This window comes from Rissa tridactyla, chromosome Z (assembly GCF_028500815.1).
Source record: "Rissa tridactyla isolate bRisTri1 chromosome Z, bRisTri1.patW.cur.20221130, whole genome shotgun sequence".
In the NCBI taxonomy this organism is placed as follows: Eukaryota; Metazoa; Chordata; class Aves; order Charadriiformes; family Laridae; genus Rissa; species Rissa tridactyla.
Window position 1 is genome coordinate 9,123,145 of NC_071497.1, and position 15,527 is coordinate 9,138,671.

The following is a 15,527-nucleotide window of genomic DNA, read 5'->3' on the forward strand; positions in this document are numbered from 1 at the left end:
TCCGGAGTGTCGGCCACCCCTCCCAGCTTGGTATCATCAGCAAACTTGCTGAGGATACACTCTGTCCCCTCATCTAGGTCATTAATGAATATATTGAACAAAATTGGTCCAAGTATTGACCCCTGAGGGACACCACTCGTTACAGGCCTCCAACTGGACTCTGTGCCGCTGATCACAACCCTCTGGGTTCTGTCACTCAGCCAGCTCTCGATCCACCTCACTGTCGCCTCGTCTAGCCCATACTTCCTCAGCTTCCTAATGAGGATGTTATGGGAGACAGTGTCAAAAGCCTTGCTAAGGTCAAGGTAGATGACATCTACGGCTCTCCCCTCATCCAGCCAACCCGTTATAACATCATAGAAAGCTATCAGATTGGTCAGGCATGATTTGCCCTTGGTAAATCCATGCTGACCACTTCCAATAACTTCCTGTTCCTCTATGTGTTTGGAGACGACATCCAGAATGAGTCGCTCCATTACCTTCCCAGGGACAGAGGTGAGACTAACCGGCCTGTAGTTCCCTGGGTCCTCCTTCTTGCCTTTTTTGAAGATTGGAGTGACGTTAGCCTTCCTCCAGTCCTCAGGCACCTCTCCTGTTCCCCATGACTTTTCAAAGATGATGGAGAGCAGTCTAGCGATAACATCTGCCAGCTCTCTCAGCACTCGCGGGTGCATCCCGTCAGGGCCCATGGATTTATGAATGTCCAGCTTGGCCAAGTGGTCTCTGACCTGGTCCTCCTCAACTAAGGGAAAATCTTCCTCTCTCCAGACCTTCCCCCTTGACTCCAGGGTATGGGATGCGTGAGGGACGGCTTTATCAGTGAAGCCCGAAGAAAAGAAGGCATTCAGTAACTCTGCCTTCTCTGTGTCTTCCACCACTAGGGCACCCGTCTCATTCATCAGTGGACCTATATTTTCCCTAGTTTTCCTTTTTCTGTTGATATACTGGAAAAATCTTTTCTTGTTATCTTTAACTGCAGTGGCCAAGCTGAGTTCTGATTGAGCTTTGGCCCTTCTAATCTTCCCCCTGCATAGCTTTGTTATATGTTCCACAACGTTATATGTTCCACAACGTAATTTCCACATTACCTTTATTTTGCATGTCTCAGGGTTGCATAGCTTTGCCATAAACAAAGTTGAGTCATAGGAAGGAGGGCAGCTGCTGGAGGCAGGTGGCAGCTGCTCCCAACCAGGTACATTTTATTAACTTTAGTTGCAGCAGAGTGGGCACCTGTAGTAACGCCTCATGTTCGTGCATTCCTAATGTGGAAGATTAGGGAAAACAGCATCCTTATGCACATGGCCTGCCCTTTATGTACTCTCTGGGATACAATGCATACCCTACTGGTAATCTGTCTTCATCTAAGGAGCTCGTCATGTGAATGACACCATGGAAACTGCACCAAATACAACAGTATTGTGCAAATGTCTTACCTCGTAGGATTCCTCATCACCTGCGACCATGCCCACAGTTTTAATGAAAGGATGGCCGGGATTGTCAACCCCGGTTTGGATGCACTGGTCCAGGGTGTAGCCGTTGGGAGTCATCTTGTCCCTTAGCCTAGAGTAAATGCCTGGTGTGAGGCACTCAGCCATGCAGTTGTTATGTTTGCGGAGATCAGGATAGTCGGCGCTGAAGAGAAGAAGAATCCCAAGCAATTAATGTGGCACCTTGGCAGAGTAATCCCTGCTAGTTTATGAAGCTATTGAAGGGATCATGAGACACAGAGTACACAGCATGCTTTAAAAGTATAATTAGTTCTTGGTTTAACTGTTGCATTGAATTTTAGGAAGGGAGGAAGATTCAGGTCACTGAAAGTACCCCATGCTGCACACTGGTGGGCCATGACATTGACAGGCAATTGCAGCTTTGTGCTACTTGGGGCCATCAGGAAAATGAATCCCAATGAGCTCTGACAGTGTACTAAGCCCCATTAAATCTCTACTGAGACACTAAAAGAGTTCTAACATTGTTGTGTTCAAGTAGGAAGGGAATTAAGTTTAGCTGAAGAAGTTCTTTGTAATTTGGAGCCGAGGTGCTGTCACAGCTTAGTGGACGTCACTGGGATTGATCTATGTCAGCTGGGAAGCTCATTCTTCTACAATATCTGGGTTTGCTTTAATGGCATTGTTATTTACAGAAAGCTGCATGGTGTACTAAGCCAGGGAAAATAAAGATGTTTTGCTTTAGCAAGGCATTTTTGCAACTGTACCTTGTACTGGTGATGATTTGCTTTATGTGCAAGTCCATTATTTCTACAAGAATATATTTTAACTAGAATACTATTCACTACTTAAAAAAAAATATGTTGTCGGATCCATGATCCATATTGTTTTTCACAAGTATGGCCAGCAAAGTCTACCTACAGAGAATAAGGTCTGTAATTAATTTGTAATCATCAGCCAGCCAGTTTGTAACAGTATTAGGAATATTTCAAGTACAGCAGTTATATGGGAGATTTCTTTACTACCTAATAATAGAGTACGTACAATCAGCCGGTCCAATAGGCTGAGCTGCAAAGCGTTTGACAGCTGATTAGATAAAATAAGGACTAATTTAGTGCTCTGCCTAAAATTTGAAACATTTCTCAGGCTTGTCATTGTTCAGCAATGGGATTTTTTGAGAGCTGATACTATCGCATATCCCTGCCTTCTGGTCTTGAAGGCCATTGTTGGTGCTACCTAAAACTGGAGTTATTAATAAAGGGGTTTTCAGGTCACACAGCCCATGGACAGACACACAAACGGTGTGACCGCATGAGGACTCTGCAGCTTTGATGGGCATCTTCTTCCTCCAAAGAGTTAAACATTACTTCTAGCCCAGTTAACAGCGCGCTGAGCTCTGCTGACTGCCTAACCCCAATCCTTACCTTGGAGGGAAGAGCTTACGCTTTTCCTGAACAGCAGCCTTCACATTTTGCTGGTTGAGGAGGTACCCGGTGGTCAGCACCCCTGTGCCTGCGGCTGCAAAGAGTGCAGTGGTTGCACGGCCAGCCAGGAGACGGCAGAAGGTGCCAGCCATTCCTCTCGGAGGATACGGTGTCTGGAAGAGAAGACAGCCCAATGTCAACCTCATACAGTATGAATGACAGGGTAAACCCTCATTTTTAATGGCAGACCTGTAAGGGGGGAAGAAGTTAATTTTTTTTTTTATTGGTTTGCACTTTCATAGTGTGTTTAGAAAAATGGTTATTATGTACATGTATTATTTCTGTACCTGTACCTTAGGTAGAGTTGGAAACCAGTTAAGTTTTTTGGGGCTGTATTGAGGTCACAATTCTAAGCCAAACACCCTGAATATTTTGTTTTAATTACTTATGGCCATAATTGAATCTTTAGCTTGTTTCACAGCAACAACATCTTTTCAGTGGATGAAAAGGTACAGTAAGGTACAGTTACATGTGGTAGGACGTGGCATTGGGTAGGTTGTTCCTTTCAGTATATAACCTACAGAAACTCTTGTGCCTTTTCCACGGTAGCTTGTTAAGCACTTTGTGCTTTTTTTTCCATATGAGTAAAGTTGGGGTAGGCTTGAATTCATCATCTGCCTCACACCATGGGAAGGGGGATGTGCTAGGGACCTAAAATTTTTATGATGAGGGTGGTGAGGCACTGGCCCAGGTTGCCCAAGAAGTTGTGGATGCCCCATCCCTGGAAGTGTTTAAGGCCATGTTGGTCGGGGCTTTGAGCAACCAGATCTAGCGAAAGATGTCTCTGCCCCCAGCAGGAAGTTTGGACTAGATGATTTTTAAAGGTCCCTTCCTGCCCAAACCATTCTGTGAATCTGTGATTCTATGAATACTCCCTGGTCTGAAATTTCCATGCTCTCTTAATTTTTCCCAGCAGCATGCTCATAGCAGAGCTATGGGTTTGTGATTGTGTCTGGAGTACAGGAGATCTATAAGTCTAGCAGGGAACATGGTATGTTCCATGAAAGTCTGAAGAAGACAATGCACGCTTTTTCTTCCAAGAATCAGAATTTGACTAGTATTGCTGGTGGCTGTGAGTTCCTCAGGGAAATATAACTCCTATTTAAATAAGGACACAAATTGCTGTCATTGACAGAAGCTTATTCTTAAAACTAGACTCTGGTAAATCATGTTTGGGAAATGGGCACAGAAGATGTACAAGAAAACATGAACTTCACCCAGATATGCTGCTTTGGTTGTTTTTTCAAAGTTTTAAAAAATGTAATTGTTTATGTAATCTCTTCACCATTCTTTCAAGGTTAAACTAAGCACGTCAAAGCATTTGGTTTTATTTTCAGTGAACAAGGTGTTCTAATGTCCAGTAATTTTCATGTAGATGTGTGTTAGTTAGCCCCAAACCCTGTAATTATTTGCCTTTTCCACTCCTGTCTTGAGACAAATGCAATGTTGCATCTATATCTTCTCACTTGGTAAAAAGATCTTCTCATCTGCTTGCAGGGTTTTCTTTTGCAAAGCAGTATCTTCTTTGTACCTTAGTCACATATGTGAGACGAGAAACACAGGTGCATTTCAAGTTTGAGAGTAATTTGTTTCATGTCCTTTATCTTGTTTAAACTATTTTATAGATTAATTTTGTTATTCTGTCACCTCCGTGCCTTCAATATGCAACATACATTTATCTAGCTTTCCTTCCAGAGAAAGGTGCTGACTGATTGACAGAAATGTCAATCTTTTTTTCACTGAAAGAATTTCCCTAAAACAGAAATGGGGAGAGACCACACAGAGAAGGCTTCCCCCCCGCCCCCCCATTAGGAATACATTGTGATTTCCTCAGCCATTCCAAGACTCAAGAATTAGTTGTACAGCACTAGAGTATAATGAAATACGTGCTGACACCAGGCTGGGACAGGAGGTATATCATCGGCTGTAGGCTTATCTTATCTGGAGTGGCTTCCCTCCATCCATGGATTCGTTTAGGTGAGTTGCAGGACAGGCTTTCATGACTGCAACAGGATTTCTCCCTCCCAAAATGCAGTGGGAGAACGTTTGACTGTAAATCAAAATCAAATATGAGGTTTGTGATGGAGGTTTTTTGTGCTGCTTTCTTTTCTGTGTATTTAGCAGATGGCTCTTGTGACTTTTCACAGTATAGCATCCCCATCCTACACTCTAGAAATATTTGCTTATGACTAATCTGCACAGAACCATTATTGTTATACCAAAGTGTCTGAGAAACAATACATGTATTTTCATAGCAGCTCTGTGTATTTATAGTTCTGTTTCACAGATGCCATCTTTACTGCAAGGAATTGGCTGTCAGTCAAAATCCTGTCCTGAAAACGAGAAGCTGTATCAAAATCCCATTGCAGGTGATGACATTATGACTTCAACGACCCCAGGCACTCATCAGCATCTCCACCAGCCTGGATTTTTTGGGAGCTTCTAAATCCTGTGTCACTTTAAGGGACAAATCTGGTCCGTACATCTGATTAAATGAGAGGAATCATGTGCAGTACGTATTTAGAAAGAAGAGTGAGGCACAACAGGGTAATTATAATGCTTCAGAAATAACCAGAGCAGTGCACCCAGTGACTACAGCGTGTACCACAGCTTAACAGGTAAAGCTAGCAGCCTCAGACAGGTCATTATATTTAGCCATGTCACATATCTGCTGGCAAGACTGCACTGTGTTGTTTGCTGTTTTCACATAACCTCTGTTCCTTGTACTAATGCAATGTGACGGGAGAGTCCCGTCCCCTGGAACAGCAGCTATTGACTGGCTGCATATTTTTCTACCTTCGAGCCTTTTCCAATGATCGAGGATGCACAATGGATAGAAGCAACATCCCAGCCAGAAAGTTACTCTCTGGATCAGCATGAAGTTGTGTTCTGGGACCGGGAGGTAAGCAGAGCGTGCTCTTTGTGAGGCACTTGGCATTAATTTGTTCTGGAGGAGCTGAAAAGTACACGGCAGCTCTGTGAGGGTGAAGGGTGCTAGAAGCTGCTCTCTGACTTCTTCGGGGGACAAACCATGTTTGCCGAAGTTGTTAAAAGCTAAAGGTTGTTGAGCTGCTGATTCTTGTGTTCTTCACTTTGCCCTTGCAACAGCTATGGGGTAAGAGAGAGCCCGATCCTGAGAGCGGCTGAGGAGAGCAAACCTTCTGCAGGACGTGGTGTGCGAACAATACTCTGGGTGGCTGCAGGTATCTCGGCATCCTTGACTTTCAAGCTGAACTATGCTGTTCAGCCTGAGGTATAGGGTTGTAAAAGAAATCACAGCCTGGGAACAGAGAGAAATAAACCACCTGGAAAAAGAAGTAGATGAACCTGGGCGAAAAGAAACCAGTTTGAAAAGGCTGGGAGACTTCCTTGGTAACTCAAACGGTGAAGGCTTTGTGCCATGGCTGATCTGGGCAATACAGGGGTGTTGTACCATACTCCTTCTGCTGAATGAGTATGAGTACCCTCTCCTCACTCCCATTTATGCCTGTTTTTGACTGGATGTGCAGTGCCGAGCTTCGACCCCTAAAGCAGCCCCTCTCAGCATGGACAATTTCATTGTCCCCTTCTGCCTTCTTCAGGCAGCACCAGCGGTTTTCTCAGTCTGATACGCTAAACGGGTCTGTACCTTTGGGACAGAATGACTGACTTTTGGACACCCGATCAAAGGCAGATTTTGTGCTCATGAAATTGTTTTCCTTTTTGACCATAGCACAAGTATTTTTCTGTTGGCAATGTTATCTCTCATTGTGGCTGCATGCCTTGTCCCCCAGGACATTCTTGCCTTGTTGGATCACAGAAAAGGTTTTCCTTGCCCTGAGGCAGGCTCTACTTTACCTGACAGATGCTCCTCTAACAGCTCTTAAAAGCCCCCAACACTGGAGATGCCACAGACTGCGTAGGTTAACTACCTAAAAAAAAAATAAATTAAAAAAAATCTGAGTAAGATAGGCTTTTTTTTTTTGCCTCTTTTTTTTTAAAAATTAATGTCTAACTACACATCCCTTGTTACAGTTTAAGCCCAGCATTCCTCAGCCTAACATCTCCTTCCCCAAACTGTACAGTTCTGTAAGCAGAAGTTCAGTTTCTGTCTTTACCAGTAAGTGCCTCAGCTTTTTAAACCCAGTCACTCCTGCAGAAAAGGTGACTCTGCTGAGAAGGTGACCTGACAAGCATCAATCATAGCATCACGCGGCTGCTGCCTGCAGGAGCTGGGAGACGACAGCTGGCCTGATCTTCTGCTCCTTACGTAGGACTTCTGACTGCAGCGTGGCATTGCCATCGCAGGGACCATCATTTGTGACTGTCAAATGCAAAGGGTCTAGGGGAACATGAAAGTTAGAATTTCTTATGAGAAGAAAAACATCATCTGGACCGCTGTGGAAAGGTGATTGTAATCCTTTTTATCAAAACGGTGTTAACTCCTAATTTAATAAACAGCTCTTGCCACAAGGGTGGGCTATAGTTCTGAGTATAAATGCATATAATGCTGCAGCACAAGCTGAGCCCATGTTGTGCCTTGCGCAGGTAGTCCACATGCAATCAAAATAGCACAAACAGACTTGCACAAAAAAACCTGCTGTACAAGTTCAGCAAACAAAGTTTTTACATAATGAAGGTACATAATGAACAAGGCACTTCATTTGGCAGGAAACGGACCGTTTGGCTTTGTTTTTCAGTTTTTTTTCCTGCTAAAGATACCACGATTTCTAAGTAATGCATTGCTTCAAAACAAACATTTCAAAAAGATCCATTTTGAAAGAGTCTGAACGGAATGATCTCCAACAACAACAACAAAAAATTCTCATCAAAGCAATTTGTCAAATCTGACCTCAAATCATTAACAGATTCAGCTGTATTTTTCTCCACAGAAAATGTCGACCTGCCCTAACAATAAGTTTGCACCATCACCACCTCTGTGGATTCAGAGAAACGTAATTATTCCAGCCAAAGGTGTCATTAAAGGCGTAAGGTTTTTCTAAGAACACTTTACCAGAAATACCATGCTGTGATTCAGGTTTCACTGCAGACTGTCATTAGGCTTCCACTGTAAGGATTTCATTTTCGTCAGGGGAGTTTAACCAGTGCACAGCCTGGAAAAACGGAAGCGCACACTTTTCTTTTGCGGGTGTTTCCTAAGGGTCTTCCCTCTGCTTGTGATGATAGAAAGCCCATTTTGTCCTAGACATCTATATTGATACCATAGCTTATCTGGGAAGGGGAAAGGTTAATTTTTCAAGATCAGAAGAACCTTTGTGATTATCAGTTTTAACACTTGAAAAGGAATTGAGTGCTTGCCTGTGCTGATCAGGTGTGCTGAAAGGAAAACACCCGCATTAGGAAAGCATCCATATTCCATTTAAAACTATCTAGAGAGAAGATAAAGGAGTTCCAAGGGTTAATCAACCTGCGTTAAAAAAAAAAAATAAAACCCTTATCTTATTTTTGGCCTGCATTTGTCTGCCTTCTGTTTGAATCACTGGCCTTTGTTATTACTTTTACCAATTTGTTGTAGAAATTTCTACTCATTATTTTTTCCACATGTAACTACTTAATAACTAGCACTTTTTATGGCTCTCCATCAGTTTGTTATCATATTTTTCGAATTTATTAATCACTCTTTAGCTCTTCCCCGAACTCTTTCCATTTTGTTTCATCCCCAACACCCTCCTGATACCGGAATGGTTCTGTCATTCCGGTAATGGTTGTACCAGGTCTCCGAAATGGAAGCAGCAGAGCATCTCCGCGTCTACTAAATAGCTTTTGCATTTGGAAATCGTATCAGACCGTTGGGACTGCCGCGGCTCACCAGAAGTGCACGCCGTGGTCATTGCCGGCCAAGTGCTGGCCCCTTTTGGGAGTCGCAGAGTTCCCTGAGCTGTGGGCAGGGATTGATGACTGCAGTCCCCGGCGTGGCCTAGGGACCTTCCTGATCGGAGCAGCGGGGCACTATTTCTGATATGGACATGGATACACTTCCAAGTAAGATTATGCGATGGGGTTGTCTGCAATGGCAGGAACCTGGTTATCTTACATCTCTGACAGCCCCATCAATTTTTTATTCTATTACTTTCACTTTCCCTTTAAACTGGAATGCTTCCTAATAAGCAGAGAAGTTTTCTCCTCTGTCGTGGGATTCTGAATGTACTGAAAAAACATCCTTAAATGCTTCCCAGTAGTCATTTATGGTTTTCTACTTAAAAAGTGTTTCTCTGCTAAATAGTTTATAACTGCACTAGCCTTGCAGAAGTTTCAAGTTCTTCCAATGCACCACAAGCTACACGTGAATTTGGACTTTATTTTGGTAACACATAAGACAGAATTAGCTGCATCTAAACCTACACTGATTTTTAGTTCTGTGACCACCTCTTCTTCAGTTGTCCAAACAAGATCCAATTTCTATGGTATTGGATGTAACACTTTTTTTGAGGTATAAATCTTAATTACTTTATTTTATTTTATAGATTTTTTTATAGATTATTAATCTTATTTTATATATTTTAATGAGATTCCTAGGATTTATAGCATGAGACCTCAACCACATATCACACAGATGATACTCTGACAGCAATAAGACTGTTTTTCCCAAAATGTAATGGATAGGCACTTTAAGAGTCAGACAGCTTCTTCCTTGCTAATTTGGTGATGTGAGTACATTGTGTAAGAAATATTCAGAGATGTGACTTAAACTGTTTCAGTGTAAGGCTATGACAAAGCTGGAGCACCGTCTATATTCTGTGTGCAGATCAGCAGAAGCTGACACATTCAGGAGGCACGGCAGCCCCAGGTGAATTAATGAGAACTGGTATTTTGCAGTGGGGAAACATACGTTAGAGTGGTAGCTCAAGTCCACAGACTAGGACATCGCTGACCTCGTTGCAGGCTGATGGTAAGAAGAGCAGGCAGGGAGTATCAGGGAGAGGAGAGCGTGAGCTTCTCAGATCCCTTAGCGGATGGCAGAAATACAAAAAATGGACCTCGGGAGCGCAGTGGTGCCAGGCAGTGCTGTAACAGGGAGGGTGCACCTGCTTCTGCTGCACATGGCGTCACTTGGGTTTGGCTCACCAGCTCTCCAGCGCGAGTGCCAAAGCTGCTGGCTCCCATGCAACAGTCCTATCCAAGTCATTTATCTCCTGCTTTTCCTCACGGTCAGGGCTCATCTGCTCTACTGTCTCTTATAACACGCCTGTCTTCCTTTCCTTCACAGATAGCATGGTCTTCAGCAGTGCCCACAGCTAGGCATCATTTAACTGGTAAAGGTGGAGGGCAAGATATACATCTCAGCTGGTATCCACCATTAGGTGGATTTTCTACAGGTAAAGTGGCAGGGAAGGTTTTGTTTTTCTTTTTTCTTTTTAGTCAAGTGTGCTGTGAGACACCTCGGTGGCTCCTGGTATTTGAATCTGACGAATGCTTTACAAAATGTTTGGAATACTTGCCTTGCAGATTTTCCCCTTATTATGTCACTCTGCTCATACTTTGGATACTGGCTTTGCCTCATGATAACTAGTTAAGATGTCTTTTGTATGCCTCCAGGATTACACATGCCTTTGGCCCAAGGGCAGGGCATGGAGCACAGCTCAGTAGCTCTGAGAGTGGAATTTGTCTCTGGCAGCAAGTCCTTTAAAGTTGCATTTCCAAGGTCATTTGTACTTGTGCTATCACTTGGAGAATGCAAAAATACTGTTGTACAGGAGAGAAGAAACACAGAGTAATTGGCTCAGAAATAGCTGCTGTGTATCCTCCATGCACCAGGTTCCCTCCTACAGTGAAAGGTTTTGATTAATTCCTTACAAGTCGTCTTGGGGATCAATGTCTGCAGTGGTTAATTGTGGTGGGAGTACGTGCATCACTGACTTAAAGTAACAGCCACTCAGCTGTGCAGCCTGTAGCGTTAAGAGTCTGCAAAACCAAGGTTTCTTCATTCCCCTCCTCTCACTACATCAGCACCATAAAGGGTAAGCAAATTCAGAGTCAAATTGGCCTTGCCTTCTCCAAAGCAGTATTCCCATATGACTTATGGCCAGTGAATCAGCAAAACCTGTCTGAAAGGTCATGATCTCAGAGGTCATAGCTTTTATCTCTCTGCTCTCCCCCAAGACATGCTCAGCTACCTGTAACCAGCTTTCAGGACATTAATATCCTACCAGGACTATATTTTGTTTTTAAAACTGTATTTTAATATATGTGTCACCTACCACGCACAGAAGGCGGAGACAAAAGCCAGCAGCAAGATTTAGGAGGAGTCACTACTGCAAATCTGATGCTGGCCGAGAAACAACCTGAAGGATTGCAAGTGTCATTTAAGGTGGATGGGCTGTTTGTAACCACAGTTTGAACCCCAGGATGAAAAAAAAATTGGAGAATGCCTATTTCAGGACCTTAAACCAGTTTACCCTCCTGTTCTTGATACGCCTAGATTAAAGCCTCTGTTAAAGGTGAAGGTTCTCTCCAGAGGAAATATGTACAGCAGGTCCCTCACCAACACTAAAAAGGTTCTTCTTTCAAATCAACAACTTAAGAAAGCTCTGACATAGCAAAACTCCCCTTGCTGCTCTGGCCAGAGGCTGCAGAGGGTCTCCAGGACGTTTGATTCACAGCTACCACCGTGCTCAGGCTGCCTCAGCCGTGTCCCACTGCACACTGAGGTCCTGTGATCTGCACACAGGCGATGATGCTGCGTCCCTCTCGGGGAACTTCAGAGGAGACCGCATCATCAGAAATGCACAAACCACCTCTTTACCCTTTAAGGAAATTGCAAATTTTACTATAATTTTAATATTTTTTAAAAAATAATGCTTTTGCTATTAATTCTTCGCTTTCTTTAACTACTTTTAAAGAGGAAGCTGTCAGCTCCGTTTTTTTCTATGAATGTATTTGAACACAGGTATTGGTTGTCCTGTATTTCACACTGGGCAGCACATGTGCTGTTAGCCAAGGAGGGAAGGAAGGTACAAGGGTTACAGTGACATTTCTAGAAATAGCACTAGATTAAATATTTGAACCATGTCATGGGTGGTATTAATTGCCACACCATGTGATCCTGAGCGACATTTTAGAGGAATGGCAGAGTCATAGCTAAAGTTCACACAGGCTTATAGCCACAGATAACGTATACGTACATCTTAAACTGTTAAGCTGTTTAGCTAACAGTATCACTGCAGTGAGCTGAACTTTCACGTGGTGCAGGGAGAAGGAGGCTGGTCTTTTATATTTGAGAAGTAATTCCTTTGAGTCACCCTTAGCTTGAGCTAAAGCCTACAGATGCCAGTGGAAAGTTTTCTCTGCCCGTCTAGGGAAGCTGTTGGCACCTTAGAAACATCTGAAATAAATGTCACAAGTGGCTACGTGCATGAGAGACCATTTTTAGATGCCCAGGAAACAGTTTACATTGCTCTTGGTTTGCTGTATCACTCTACAGGTTCAGAGGATAAGACAAAATTAAAACTTTAAGTCTCATGAAGCAATATTGGTGTTTTTTTTCAGTTTCTCATAGCTCACCCTGAGCAAGACTCAAACCTTTTTGACTAGTCTGGGTTTAAGATAGAGTCTCCAGAGTGTGGAAACAGTGGCATTCCAGACATCATTCTAACTGTGCCTTAATCACAGCATGGAATATCTCTACAAAAAATCAAGTAAATTTCAGTTTCTTTCTCCTTGTAATGCCAGAGGTCAGTGAATGGTTATAAAAAGTCTAATAATTTGGAAAAAATTATTAATTATAAATTATAATACATTATATTATTATTAATAAGATTATAATATATTATTGATTAATCTTATTAATTATAGATCTGTGAATAGATTCATATGAATAGCGAAGACATGGAAAAGACTGTGATTCTTCATAGATAGACAACTACCCCTTAGTAACAACATGATTTTTGATTTCTGTCAGCTGGAGGTCTGGCTAGTCAGACCCTACCTGGTGAGACTCAGAAGCCCAAATCCTTGTACCAAAGCCCAACCAAGGTGCAGGGCGTGCTTGCCATTCTGAATCAATCCGATACTATTTTACAGTATGAAACCCTCATCTCTGCAGTACAGAGAGCTACAATCAAAGTCACAAAAAACTTACTGAATGAGAGCTGTTTTCTCTGAACTTCTTACACATCTGCAAAGGGACTTATTTTTCCCTTACTTGAGCTATTACTGAAGGGTCAGCCTTTGAAGCAGCTGCACAGTGGGCTGACACGTTTTTCCCTGCACCAAGTAGTTATGCGAATCAATAAATTATAACCAAATTACACCACATCCTGTGGTGCTTTGAATTCATTTTTAATAACCCTCGTATTTGAAATGCCACCATTTGGGGCCAGAAAAGCAATATAGGTAGTTAAACTGACCTTGAAGCTGAAGGTAGAGACGTCCTGCTGCCTGCAGCGAGCCCAGAGTAAAGGGAATAACAAGTTGGTGCGCTGACAGGAGCCCAGGTAATATGAGAGAGGGGAAAAGGAGGTGATGGAAACAAAAATAATTGCTGCAGTGGCCAATCCTGCTTCACTGGGTTACATGAATGACATTTGCGCGCACAAGGATGCCCTTGAGGACGTAAGCGGGATGTGGCAGGAGGGGGGCACGTAGCGGTTGGGTGACAGCAACATCATCTTTCAGACGCTTCTCAAGGGGAAAGAGCTCACGTCAGCAACTGGTTGGCCAGATGCTTAACTGCAATGAGAGGCACCTCCGCTGATTCACCCCCAAGGACCCATTTAGTGACAGCCAAAAGAGAAAGGTCAAGAGCTGCGTCTGTGCTGGGTTGCCTTGCCTGCCTGAGCAGCTCCTGAGAGAAAGGAGAGTGGGATAAATCCACCTGCACACATCCCAGGTGGAGGCGGGTCAGAGCAGGGAACGGGACCCAGGATGAGCTGAGATCGCTGTGGGCATTTCCCCCCTCATTGCTTTTTAATTCACAACATCAGTTCTTGGCTCTTTGTAAGGCGGAGGGGTCCAGAAACGTGAAATGTCAAAGGAGAATATCTGAAGCCTCCTGTTCCGAATTACTATGGCTACGTAGTGGCAAAGTACCAGAAGAAATGGCACGCGATGGCTGGGAAAGCAAAAAAAGAATAATCAATTTCATTCACCTAGCTCTGCTCCCACATGAAGCTGAACATTTATTGAGGCTGACAGAGGAACACAGAGGCCAGTATTGTGCAGTTTTTAAAAATCCAAGACTGTAAAATGCTTTTTCCTTTGTACCTTTAATATTCCTTGAATTATACATAGCAATTTCCTAAGCCCAAATCTCAGATTTTTGAAACTTTACAAAACTTAGACATCTCTCCCCCAAAATGTCATGACTTGTTTGGATTAATGAGAGCCATGCATTCCCACCGTAATTAGAAACAACAGAGTCACTCCAGAATAATGCTTCTGGACTACCAAGTATTTGAAACAGCCTTTCTACCGCACCTGCTTTTTATCAACCCAACATTATGTTTCTGGTATTGATAGGAAAAAAAAAATAATCCAATTGGGGATCTTTTGAGGTAACAGGAGTACAGCAATATGAGCACAACGAATCTGCCCCTGTGCGGGGAACTGGCAGAGAAAACAGAAACCAGCTTTTCCTTTTGTACTCGGCCATGGCTCCCTCATTGCCTTCACCTCGGAGTAGATGATGCCATGAACCGAAGCGCCTCCCTGGGTCCTGCGGATGTTTCAGCTCAGAGCCTGGAGGAACAGAAAATGCAAAAACACTCAGCGCGTTAGCTAACTTTGCAAACACCTGGCAAACAGTGTTAGCAAGTTCCCTTGTGTTTTCTGAAGAATGTATCATTAATCCTTAGAAAATAGCTTGGTCGTACTACTGTTCTTTGATCTATTTTGTGAGGAACTCAGTTACAGAAACAGTTGGGATGCTAAGATCCATCCATAAATAATGCCCTATTTTCATCTCTATCTAACCTAAATATTTCTGTGAACTCTCCCAATTAAAACGCTGTCGTGGCTTCATTGCTTGTGCTGGGCAGGTAGCGGCAGCCGCGTGTTAATTCAATTGCTACTCATGTTAATGCCATCTGTCCCTGCACAGGGAGTTCATCTGAAATTCAGCAATAATTTGTGTCCTGTTGGAGTTTGTTGCGGAAGCTGCTCAACAGAGGCGTTACCTATACGGACCAGACAGCGGTAATTTTGTTTTATGGGAAGGCCTTTCTGGTTAGCACACTTCTTTCAAAGAAAATGTCTATAAAGTCACATTTCAGTATGTGGGAAATAATTTATTACTAATCAAAGGAATCAGGACAGAAATTATATGCCTTGTTATTCTTACTTATTATACGTATCAAATTAGGAATTAAGAGGATACTGTATTTGTTCTGAAGAGCTTGCAAGGACACCGAACACCATCTCTCCTGCTGTTCGAGTCACAGCCGTGCTACTGTACAGCTGCAAAGAGCCACTACACACAATATCCTTACAAGCTAGTAGTCGGCTTGCCCCAGTGCAATTCCATTTCGATGGGTTTTTAAGTCCTGAGATTCCTAAAGACAGCATAATGCAGTGAAGCATGCCATCTTCGGAATAAATATCATTGTTTACCAAATGGTTAGCAGGCCTCTTGCTGAGGTTTCTCTTTGACTGTGGATGTTCA

The 15,527-nt window shown here is 43.1% G+C and overlaps 1 protein-coding gene across 1 annotated transcript in view; it reads right to left on the bottom strand.

The window, feature by feature from the left end:
• CKMT2 (creatine kinase, mitochondrial 2) overlaps positions 1 to 13,406 on the bottom strand; it is a 28,336-nt gene extending 14,930 nt beyond the window's left edge. Inside the window, exons 1-4 of the mRNA XM_054185104.1 lie at positions 13,276 to 13,406; positions 6,767 to 6,840; positions 2,870 to 3,042; positions 1,434 to 1,632 (exon numbers count right to left, since the gene is read on the bottom strand). Of these exons, the coding sequence (XP_054041079.1) occupies positions 1,434 to 1,632; positions 2,870 to 3,021 (351 nt within the window). The 5' untranslated portion in view covers positions 3,022 to 3,042; positions 6,767 to 6,840; positions 13,276 to 13,406. The remainder of the gene's footprint in view (positions 1 to 1,433; positions 1,633 to 2,869; positions 3,043 to 6,766; positions 6,841 to 13,275) is intronic.
• Positions 13,407 to 15,527: the final 2,121 nt, after the last annotated feature.